Here is a 12,531-nt window from a genome sequence, read left to right as displayed (position 1 = left end):
TTTGATAAAGACATCTCTGGGTCTTGACCCTGGCAAGAATTGTTTAGCTTTTAAAAAGATTTATGTACTGGTACATTTCAAAGAGGCGGAGAAAGAACTTACAAGTTTTCTAAAGTAAATGTTCTCAGAAAATGGAAGAGAGGGAAGTCTCTTTCGTTACTTTTAACCAGGAGAATTAAGCTCTGCTGTTGAGTTTGTATTCCCCCTTCCAGAGGGAAACACCGGTAACTGGAGATGTGTATTTCAGGTGCCAATGCGAGCTTCGTGGAGCAAAGGCCCAGGTGGGCCCTGGTACGTCGGGGACAGGCTGAAACCCTGAGCTGCTTCTTGAAGGATGCCCAGTACCCCTTTATGAGCTGGTACCAACAGGATCTCCAGGGGCAACTCCAAGTGCTGGTGGCCAATCTGCGGTTTTCTGGGGACAAGGAGGTCAAATCCCTTCCTGGAGCAGATTACCAGGCCACCCGGATTGATGACAAGGAGCTGAGGCTGCATGTGGCCAATGTGACCCAGGGCGGAACCCTGTACTGCACCTGCAGCAAAGACACAGTGAGAAACCCTCCTTGGACAGATGAATAAAAACCATGTTCAGTTCCCACCCACGGACCCAAGCTCCTCCTCCTCTGCCCGACAGCACCTCAAGCCTGCTTGTCCCCGCCCCAGATCCTCCCTTTTGGCCTCTTTACCGCAGGTGAATGCAGCCTGCATAGCACAGCGATGGACCACAGGTCTGGACCACCTGCAGACCGTGGCTCTGCCACCTGTGAGCTGCGGGGAAGCCTGCATCTCATCTCCCTGAAGGGCAGTTTCTGTGTCTGTAAAGTACAGACAGCAACTCTACTCAGCTCAGAGGACCCCTGCAAGGATTAAGCATAAGGTACTGATACACTGGAGGGGGGGGGGGGGCGGAGGAGGGGGGCGGAGGGGGGGACGGAGGGGGGGGCGGGGGGGCTATGATCAGTCACAGGTGTTGTTTGTCTTCTCTCAGCCTCTCTCAGGTGTTGTGGTGAAAACCTGCTCAGCTCTAGAGCAGTGTTTCCCAAACTTCTCTCATGTTGAGAATCACCTGGCGGAGTTGTTAAAATACAGATTCCTGAATCCCAATTCTAGTTTAGTACTTCTTAGTTGGGATTCAGGAATCTGTATTTTAACAACTCCGCCAGGTGATTCTCATCATGAGAGAAGTTTGGGAAACACTGCTCTAGAGGAAGACAGTAATGGGAGGCAGTCTAGAGCCCAACGCAGAGCCGGGCCCAGAGTCCTGGACACATTGTGATACCTGTGTCCTCTCAGCCCTCCAGGAAGGGTACCCCTGTTTGAGAACACGGTCACTGGGAGGTCCTTGGCCACCAAGAAGCTATTAAATACAGAGCAGATGGCAGGCCCTGGGCAACCAGCTTTTAAAGGTAAGCTGAGGCCCTCTGCTGGAGTGATGGAAGCCACCACTGATCTGATGGGTTACCTTTTACCTCAGTCACTGAGACCTACTTGGAGATTTCCTAGATGCAGTTCCGCTCATTTGTACCATAAACTGAGATTAATGTCATTGCCAAGGCCCTAGGTGCTTAAACTAGCCCTCCTAGACTGATGGATGCTAGGGGTTCAAACAATACTTTTTGTTGTTTTACTGATGTACCTTTTAATCCATTGTTTATCACTTTGTAATCCAATCTGAGAATGTTTTGTTTTGTTTTTAAAATTTCTTTAATTTTTTTTTCAATTGGAATTGGCATTTAATATTATTATATATTTAACAAACAATACTTGCTTTGTGATTGAGTGGATTATGTTATTCCCTCAGTGAACTGAAAAGACTTCGCCTCGTTTATGCATGGTTCTGTTTAATATGTTGCTACCAACTGCATGTGTACTTCTGTTGTATTAAGATCTCTCAGAGGGTTGCCCTAAAGAAAATAAGAGAACAGAAATCTTCTCAGGAGAGAGAAATTTAATCAACATATCTAGTAGTTCTCTTTCTTGAAGCCATACGTATATGCCTTTCTTGGGAGTGGCAGGTGCTCAGAAGGAGCATGATGGCGGAAATGCTTGAGAAATAATTATGTAGTATGGATTTTCAGGGTCAGCTTGAGCAGGAGGATAATTTTATCCAATGGGATTTCTCACCAGAATTCTCTCACTTGCAAAGACTTTCATAATCAGATGGGCGAGGTGGTCTGCTCTGAAATTCTTTCTCATTCTTCCAAGTGTTTTTCTAAATACCTTTATAAACTAAGGAAACAATGGGACCACAAGGGACATATGCAGGGACTTCTTGCCTGGCTCTTACCTGGTTACCACTACTGCTGAAGACCCCATTGGCCATATCAGTAGACCAACCTCAGCCCTGATCTATTACTGTACTCCAGGTATCCCAACAGCCAGGTGGTAGTAAGTGGGCCCCCTGCATTATACTCTTTGTCCATACTGAAAATGCCATATTCTAGATTTGGAATTTTTTTTCCCTTATCATCACTCCCAGTTCCACCATCCTTGAATACACATAGTCCACACACAAAAAAAGGAATGTATTTTTCAACTGAGGAAGTCACCTTATAATGACAGTGATCATACAGCAAGCTGATGCCCATGGAATTCAGTGCCCTTTACATATGCTTCATCATCTAGAATCATCTGAACTTATAAGACATCAGTATGACCTATTGAAATCTTAGCACCATTTCAAGCTGGAAGAAATCTCTAGTTGCCTGCAAAAACCATCTATTTCTACCAAATCTAAAGTTTCAGTTAATAACGTATACAAAGGTGAAGCTCTCACAATTGCACCTAATAATCCACATAAAAATGTTACTTTTCAACAAGCTATGCTTCTCTGCTTCAGATGTTTTAGAAACTTAGAGAGGACAAGATTTACTGATGTAACTTATTATGTCATAAGCCCCCATTCAGCCTTTGCGTTAACCTCTCATGACTCAAGTCCATACGTAGAATCCTGCAGAATGAATGACCAGAATCTGTGCCTGGTGTTGAGAATTGGATGGATGAGGAGAAACAAAGTGCAATACCTCCCAGAGCCTCCTTCCTTACACTCTTTCCTTTGACCTAGACTTCTATTTAGCCCACTTCTTGTCAAACTTTCTTTTCCCAATGTCATATGTAAGTTGCACATGTTTAATTCCATGCAAGTAGTAGGCATTTTGTCACTCCACATGGCTATCGAGTGGCTTTTTCCCTCCACAATAAGTCAACTTGTTAGAAAGAACACTATCCCCATTTCATAAACTTTAACTGTCTAAGGGGAACTGAGTTTGCCATCTTCATTGACAGGGGAAATCGGAGGATTGTCGCATATAGTCACAGTACAGGTATGTACAAGTCACCTTCTCTGTTGTACAGAAATGAGACAGGTAAGCAGGATGGAACCCAAGAAGTCTATTTAGAGTTGCTTGTGAGGCTGGACATGGGTACAGGCTGTGTCAAATGGTCCAGAATTCCTGCAAAGGGAGCTCAGTTGTTTCTGATTGTATTTTCAATCCAGGGTACATAGTTAAAGATTCTGGTATAGATGCCAACATCAGCTCTCAAAACACATCCATCAGTAAAAGCAAGGATTCCTTGAAGTATCCCATTGCAGACTGCTGGGGCAGCTGAGACTTCCTGCCAAGAAAAAGGAAACTGGGTTATCTTTCTGGCAAAAGGCACTGGACCAAAATGGGAACAGGAAGATATTGAGAGTAGCTTACCTTGCAGGACCGCCTTCTTCCTGGCACAATGCCCAAACACAACATACTTTGTGTGATGTCATAACTTTTATAGGCGTTGCGGCAATCAGTCTTGGAGATAACAGAGATGTTCACATTCTGCAGTGAGTCAGGGTCCTGGGCTATAGGAAAGAGAGAAGTAAAATGTCCTCAGATATCAAACCTTCTCTTTTTTTCCCTCTTCTTCAGCATATTTCCTCTTCTCCCAGCAGAAAGGAAAAGAGGCCAAATATTGAGAGAAATCAGAACTGTGGCAGCTAGGACAACAGGAAAGTATCAAATTAATAATTTCTCATGATACAAATGTCTATCTCCTTACAAAACAGATTAAACTCTTGGAAGCTGATCTCTACAATGAAATGAAACAAATTACTTTAAAAAAAATTTCTGGAAAATTTAGAGAGAGTCCTGTGAAATGAAGTTTTATTTATTTATTTATTTAGCTTTCATATTTTTTATTTGTCCCATATTTTAAATTTATCACTGACTCCTTTTTAAAAAATACTTTATTGATTTTTTTTTTTAGAGAGAGGAAAGGAGAGGGGTAGAGAGTTAGAAACATCAATGAGAAAGATCTATCAGCTGCCTCTTGCACACCCCCTACTGGGGCTGTGCCTGCAACCAAGGTACATGACCCTTGACCGCAATCGAACCTGGGACTTTTAGGTTAATGTTCTATTCACTATGCCAAACTGTTTAGGGCCACTGACTCCTTTTTAATTTATTGAAATATATTTGACTTGCAATGTTGTGTACATTTAAGGTGTACATGCTGATTTGATATGTTTATAGTGTAATATGATTGCCATTGTGGCAATAGTTAGAATCAATATCATGTCGCATAATTATAATTTCTTTTTTTGTGGTGGAAATAATTAAGATGTAGTCTCTTAGCTAGTTGGATTATAATACAAAATAATCCATACAGTGCATTAGATTTCCAGGACTTGTTTATCTACTAATTGCACGTTTGTACCCTTAAAGTTCTATATGTCTATTTTGAGCTTAAAGGAATTTAGAGAGCTCTATACTTAGTTTTTCATTTGTCAGATTTAAAAAATCCAGTATATGCTCACAAAATTAACTCAAAAAATGATTTTTTTAAACCCATAACATGAGAATTTAAAAGTTCTTTAAAGAACTTAAAAGTTGGTCTCTTGATTTCTAATTCAAGTTATTTCCTTTATATCAATGTTTTGCAAATACTTTAGACTGTGAAGACTCATGGCAAAGTTTTTGTGTGTTTTTTATTTCAGTGCAACAGAATGAGATAAACAAAAATAAAGTAATATTAATATTTATGTTAGGTATTCTTGCCAAGGAGTTTTCATTGGGAAAATAGTTTATTTTGTTTTTCTAATAGGATTATGTTTATTTGAATTTCTTTATCTGGAAATGGTATATTTATTCTTACAAATAAAATTTTTGATGTTCTTTGTTTTATTTTCCAGTCCAGCAATAATGGTATGGCTCAGCATTTCTTCTGGGAATGCATTTAAAAATATATATATAAATAATATTTTTAATTGCAGATGAAAATAAATATTATTTTGTATTAGTTTCAAGATGTACAGCATATTTCATAAATGGAAAAGAATTTTTAAGAAATGCTTACTTCACTACTTCATGAGGCAGATAAAAATAAACTGCACTTTTTTTTTGTAAGTCACTTATCTTTGGCAACCAAAACGAATCAGACATACTGATTGCCTGATGGACGTTTGCCTGTTTTCAGAACTCAAATTGACTCTCAAAAGACAAAGAATTTTTATTTGTCTAGACAGGACATTATAATAACATAATAAGCTAGACACAGAAATCCAAATACTATATGATCATCCCTAAGTGTGGAATCTAAACAAGCTGAACTCATGGAAATAGACTAGAATGGCAGTTGCTGATGCTTCAGGTGGGGTATATGGAGGTATGTTGACCTAAGGGTATAAACTTTCAGTTATAAGATGAAGAAGTTCTGAGGGATTAATGCACAGCATGGTGAATATAGTATATAATATTATATTTTTGTGTATTTGAAATTGTCTAAGAGCATAGATATTAAATGTTCTCAACACACACACACAAACAGAGCAAATATGTAAGGTACTGCATAGTTAGCTTGATTGGGGCATCACATCACTGTATTTATATAATACATATAAATGGTATTATACACCTTCAATATATGAGGTGTTTATCTGTCAATTATACCTCAATAAAGCTGGGGAAATAAGAATTTCTACATTAAAATATATATTTTTTAAATGTAGCCCAAGGTGTGAAGGTATTGACTGAAGAACAGTTGAAAAAGGTTGCAGTGATGGCGGGATTACTAGGATAAGTGTATAGCCACCTCTTGCTTCTAGAAAAAAGAGTAGCAGTGGGAGGATGAAAGTAATTTGACAGGCTTGTTGAAAATGACTCTCCTTCTATACTATGGTTTCTAGTATCTGATGTATATTAAATATATTCAAATAAGTTACCCATGAGTAAAATTCAATCAATAGTTTTTCCTAAGAGACAATATCATAGTGCTATTTTTCTTATACTTGATCAGTTTTCACACTTCCCCAGTACTCACTATCTTGGTTCACAGCTACAAACAGTTGATAAAATTTGAATGAAATTTTTGGAATGAGATAGGCAGTAGACAGGCACAAAACTTAGCCAAGAGAAAGCTGTATTAGTGTATTCAAAGTTGTGTGTGTATGTATTTTTTTAATGGAATCTAAAAAGTGTGACATAGAAGAAAGTTGAGTTAGAACATGCAGTTTGGTGGTTTCAAATTACAGATAGAGACTTTTACTGATAAAATTATGAGAGTCATTTTTTGCTGAATACATGAGAGAATATTCAGAATATCACCAGTTCAAAATGTTTCAGAAATATTTTTCTTAAACTTTTCACTATTTATGTCTATCACAATCTTGCATCAGGAAGGTCTGCCTGACTAAGCACAATATCAGGAATGCACCTTATGTTTAATACGTAAGCATTATTTCATGATATTTAAAGGTAATTTTCTTGATTGCCTAGAATAGTTTGAAAACATCTAATATAGGTTAAACCACATTTTAGAGTTAAGAGGGTCCATGGTGAAGTGGCCCATTATCCCACAGCAAAATAGGACCAGAATACAAATGTCTTCTTTCCACCAACACTACTTCTATTTTATATGAAAGCAAAATTTATAGAAAGATACAGTAGAGGAAAAGGCTTGAGGGACTCCCTAAGTGAGGTTTAGGGAGAGGGTAAAGGAGATAAAACAGATGAATAAAGAGATTAAAAGAAAGAACTGGGAAAATTGTAGAAGCCAAGAGTAGAGAAGAGATAGAAGCATGTCTGATTCTGAGAGAGGATCTTGGGGTCACTCACAGATGTCACAGATGTTGTAAGCCCAGGTGGAGACCCTGCACATGGTGTTTTCACTGGGAGGTTCTTGGGGCAGGCTGACCAGTTTCACGTAGTCATTGACTTCAATGTATCTTTCCAACTTGATCAACATCAGGTTATTCTCAATAGAAGTTATTGAGAAGTACGGGTGATTAATCATCTTCGAGTAGCCAACCACTTGTACATCTTCTTCAGTGGGGTTTGATGGTTTTGTAACCCCCAATACCACCTTAAGATTCCTGGAACAATATGCGTGTTCTTGAGAAGACTTAACAGAGATGGCTTATCCATCCTTCTGGCCCTTTATTAGCTCGTCCCCACAGGCTTATTTCTCTATTACTGAACATCCCCAGAGGCATCCCTAAATCCTATTTAACTAATCAGTCCCATGCAGGGGTCTGTTCCCAACCTAAGCACCCCAAGAATAGAGGGGCATTGGGGCTTATTACTCACAGTAAGTTGCAGGTTGAAGCTGTAATCACCCATAGGGGGTGGATCAGGACTCCAGTGCAGGGCAAGTAATTAGATTTCAAATAGACCAAATACGGGGGAGTCATGTCATGTATGTAATTTGGGTCATAGGCCAAAGCACCTGGAAAGAGAAGCATAGACAGGAAATTCTGAGGGTTGTTTTTTTCAGAGATCACTTGAAAAAAACGAGGAAATTTACTTAATAGACCCAAATCTCCCTATTTTCTCTCCAATATCTTCAACTGCAAGCTGAATTTGTAATCTGGCTTACTTTGTTTAAAATATTAAGAAAACTAGAGGCCCAGTGCATAAAATTCATTCAGGGGTGTGTGTGGGGGATGGGAGGTTGTCTTTAAGCCTGCCCTGCACCCTCTCTCAATCTGGAACCCCTTGGGTATGGTCCCTAGGCCTGGCTAGTGATCAGGCCCTATTAGGGCTATCCTTCCCCTGGCTGATCAGGCTCCATCAGGGCTTTCCTTCCCCTGGCTGCCCGTAGCTGGCCCCTCCCCTGCCACTGCCATTGCTTGCCATCTGTGCAGCACTGCTCCCCCGCCCACCATTCCGCCACCAGTCACCTCCCACTGCGGGTGACAGACATGGGGTGCTATCGCTTGGCTGGCCCTGCACACCTGCCACAGTGTAGCTGTCTAGTGGCCTAGTCCCCCACTTTGTGGGATGATGGATCGACCCCTGCAGAAGGAGGCCCCACCCACACACTGCAGCACTGCCAGCTGAGTGGCCTGGGCAGCCCTCAGCAGGGCAATTGATCACAGGGCTCTGTGAATGATAGCTTTGTAGAGGGAGGCCCTTCCCACCAGGCCAGGGCTCCACAATCGATTTCCATGCAGAGGGTGGCCTGGGCCTCCCTCTTTGGGGCAATCGTAGGGCGATTGCAGGGCCCCCTTGACCAATTGCATTGCATTTGCCTTTGCTGGCCTGGTGCCAGTGCATGTCATAGGGTGGTTGTCTGCAAGGTCATCTGGAGGGTCATTCTGCTGTTCCATTGTTTGGTTGATTTGCATATTATGCTTTTATTATTATAGATAATAGAAACATATGTATTTCAAAATATAAAAAGTGTTTTCCCTTTCAGTCATCAATATGTATTGTTCCAATGAAAACACAAGCTTTCTCAAATACCTTTCACAATTTAGTGGACATGTGTTAAATTAACGCTTGAAGAACTTCACTATTTTTATCAGTTTTAGAATGCTTTGACCAATCTCATCCCGTCCTCCCAACAGCAATGTAAGGAAGAACGATATGTGCCATTAAAAGAACAGACCAAATACTAACAGAGTCTAAGGAGGGGAAATCACCCATTCATTCAAAATGAAAGCATTGAGTATCTAGTGGTACCAGGCTGTTCGAGGTGCTTGGGCTATATAGTGAAAAATACAGAGACATATCTCTGTTCTCATACATTCTAATGAGTGGAGACATTCAGTAATAACAAACATAATCCACGAGTAATTGAGACAGTATGTTAGATGATGATTAGTGTTTTGGAACAAAAGTAGAACAAGGAAAGAGGGGAAGGAAGTAGCAGGATTGTGTGTGTGGGGGGGGGTGGTGCACTGTGCAAAATTACATTGGTAATCAGGGTAAATATCGTGGACATGAGGGATGAATGGTAGAAAGAAGCTGGGGAAAGGAGATAATTAGATACCTGGGTAACGGGATTTAGGCAGAGGAAACAGCTGGAGAAGAGTCCTAATGCCTGTTTAAGGAATAGCAACAGAGGCCAATGTGGCTGGCATGGTGAGTGAGAGGGAGAAGAGCGGGAAAGGAGAGAGGCCAAAGAAGTGATACAGAGCTTTATAGGACGTGGGCTTGTCTCTGAGTGAAATGGGATGTGTGATGTGTGATGAATGAGTGATGATAATTTCCTTATGGAGAAGTGTTGAATATACAGTTGAGTATAAGAGTATAAAGCAGAGAGGCCTGTTAGAATCATTTAAGCCAAGCAGAAATGGTGGCTTGGCTCATGGTGAGCAGTGGAGGTGATAAGATATTATTGGATTCAGATTTATTTAGAATATGTATTCAACAAAATTTCCAAACAAATTGAATGTGGCGTGTGAGAGAAAGGAGATTTATGATTACCTCCAGGGGTTTGCCTGAATATTGGAACCATGCCCCAACAAGACCTCATACCAAATTCAATCCTGTTCTAAACTGGCTCAGGGTCAGCTCTCACTCTTCCTTAGGAACAGGTCTGGTATTGAGGTTCCTATTTCCATTCCTCCCCCAAAAGCATACACCTGTTAGCTTGAGGTGAGGCAGACAGTAGGAAACCTGGTGGGGATGGTGGCAGCAGTGAGGGAGAGGGAATCAAACCTACACTTGTAGTCTGAAATGCTGTTCCTATCTTTATCCACCTTTCATGCTTCTGGGATTTATCTTAACAAGAAAAATGTGCCAACACTCACAGGGCAGATTCAAGATCACCCAGAAGAGGATAAACTTCATAATGATGTCAAAAACCTTTTCAAAGGATGAAGTTCAACTCAGAGTCTCTGGAAAGGATGAAGAGAAGAGAAAAAGAGAGAGAAAAGGATTAATTAAGATAAGGCAAGAAAGGGCTGGGAAAAATTATCATCTTAATTCTTTCAATGGCAGGATTCAGCTCCAGAAGAAGTGCTTATCAGTCAGAGTAGGTGGTAGTATCAAGTGTCAGAAGAAGAACAGAGATCAGGTGACTTGGTCCTTGACATAGTAGAGAATAGATCAGTGTTTGCTCCCCATCACATTAAAAAGTACCTAACCTGAGAGATGTTGAAGTTTACAGTGTGTCCATAGCCTCCTTTTCTCTGGTCCCTCCTTTGTGAAACTCTGAAATCATATCCCTCTGTGAACTGCATGAAGGATACTGGCCCCACCCATCTATGTGATGCTACCACCTGTTTATGTGCCATTGACATTTATCTCCAGTGGCTATAACCCAGCACTTGTGCTGACCTCAACCCCTCTGCCTGACATTAAATACCTACCTCCTCAGATATATCAGCCCTTTCCTTCATGTCACTACTCTCCCATTTATTTAGTCAACCAGCCAGCCCATAATTTATATTGTGCATCTGACTCGGGCTAGGCTCTGTGCTTACTATTGAATTTGCCTAAATGGGAAGACACTTTCTGCCTTCAAAGAGCTTATAGCCTAGGTCAGTGGTCGGCAAACTCATTAGACTACAGAACCAAATATCAACAGTACAATGATTGAAATTTCTTTTGAGAGCCACATTTTTTAAACTTAAACTTCTTCTAAGGCCACTTCTTCAAAATAGACTTGCCATGGTATTTTGTGGGAGAATCACACTCATGTGGCTCATGAGCCACAGTTTTCTGATCATGGGCCTAGTGGAATGATAGGGACATTAAAAGGCAATTACAAAACAATGTATTCAGAGCTAAAAATCTATACCACTGTCTAGGTGGGAAAATTTGCAAAACACCTATCTGTTAAATCATTCATGTCAAATATATAAGGAAATCTTAAAACTCAACAATAAGGAAACAAACTGCCTGATTAAAAAGGGGATCAAATATCTGAACAGACACCTTACCAAATGTCTGCTCAGGCTGCCATAACAAAATACTACAGACTGTGTGATTTAAACAACAGACATTTATTTTCTCACAGCTCTGGAGACTAGAAGTCCATGATTAAATTGCCAGCAAGTTAATGTCTGGTGAGAGCTCTCTTCTTAGCTTATGTACAGAAGCCTTTTCACTGTGGCCTTTGCACAGAGGGAGAAATTCTGAGCCATCTCTCTGGTTGTTTCGTTTTATATCAGATTAGTGCCTGCTCCCTTATGACCTCATTTCACTTTAATTCGTTCCTGTAGCCCCTATCTTCTAAAAACAGTCACACTGGGGTTTTGAGACTTCAACAGTACAATTTGGGATGACACAATTCAGTCAATAACAACAAAGAAGATACACAGATAGCACATAGCATATGAAAATATTCTCAACATATCATTCGGGACTTACAAATTAAAACAATAATGAGATACTACTACATACCTCACAGAATGGCTAAAATCCAAAATACTAAAAACACCAAGTGTTGGTGAGAATTAGAGCAAAAGGAACTTTCATTCATTGCTGGGGGAATGCAAATGGTACAGCCACTTTAGGAGATAGTTTGGCAGTTTCAAACCTTGGAAGCCACCAAGAGTTCCTTAAATACTTGAATGAACAAAGTGTGGTTTGTTCATATAGTTCATACAATGGAATATTTATTTGGTGATTCTTAAGAAATGAGCTACCAAGTGATGAAAGACATAATAAATGCATACTACCAAGTGATAGAAGCCAGTCTAAAAATATACCTCGTGTGATTCAAATTTATGACATTTTAGAAAAGGCAAACTATGGAGACAGTAAAAATATCAGTGTTTGACTGAGTTTGAGGAGAAAGGGAGAGGGATGAACAGGTGGAGCACAGGGCATTTTTAGGGCAGTAAAATTATTCTGTATGGTGCTCTAATTGTGGATACATGACACTGTGCCTTTTAAAAATTGATTAAGGTATTACAAATGTGTGGTTATTCCCCCAGTGCCCCCCCAATCCTGCCCTCACTCTTACCCTCTGTTGTCTGCATCTATTGATTATGTTTATATGCATGCATATAAGTCTCTTGGTTGATCTCTCCCCCTTTCCCCTCCCTCCCCTACCTTCCCTCTGAGGTTTGAGCATCTGATCAATGCTTCTCTGTCTCTGGATATGTTTTTGTTCATCGGTTTATGTTGTTCATTATAATCCACAAATGCGTGAGATCATGTGATATTTAACTTTCTCTGGCTGACTTATTTCACTTAGCATAATGCTCTCCAGCTCCATTCATGCTGCTGCAAATGGTAGGAGTTCCTTCTTTTTTATGGCAGCATAGTATTCCATTGTGTAGATGTGCCACGGTTTTTTAATCCACTCATCTGCTGACGG

General features: G+C 40.4%; 1 protein-coding gene across 1 annotated transcript; it reads right to left on the bottom strand.

The window, feature by feature from the left end:
• Window positions 1-3,465: 3,465 nt before the first annotated feature.
• Window positions 3,466-10,052, bottom strand: LOC311629469 (putative inactive serine protease 58; the record flags this gene model as incomplete). The annotated part of the gene is made up of 5 exons (XM_084897574.1): window positions 3,466-3,615; window positions 3,702-3,841; window positions 7,092-7,348; window positions 7,563-7,701; window positions 10,013-10,052. The coding sequence occupies 5 exons, from the start codon at window positions 10,050-10,052 to the stop codon at window positions 3,466-3,468; spliced, it is 726 nt and encodes a 241-aa protein (XP_084753700.1).
• Between the last annotated feature and the right edge of the window lie 2,479 nt (window positions 10,053-12,531).

Source organism: Pipistrellus hanaki (assembly GCF_964339955.1).
Source record: "Pipistrellus hanaki genome assembly, chromosome: 10".
Lineage (NCBI taxonomy): Eukaryota > Metazoa > Chordata > Mammalia > Chiroptera > Vespertilionidae > Pipistrellus > Pipistrellus hanaki.
Note: the sequence above shows the minus strand (reverse complement) of the source record. Positions and strands in the feature narration are given on the sequence as shown.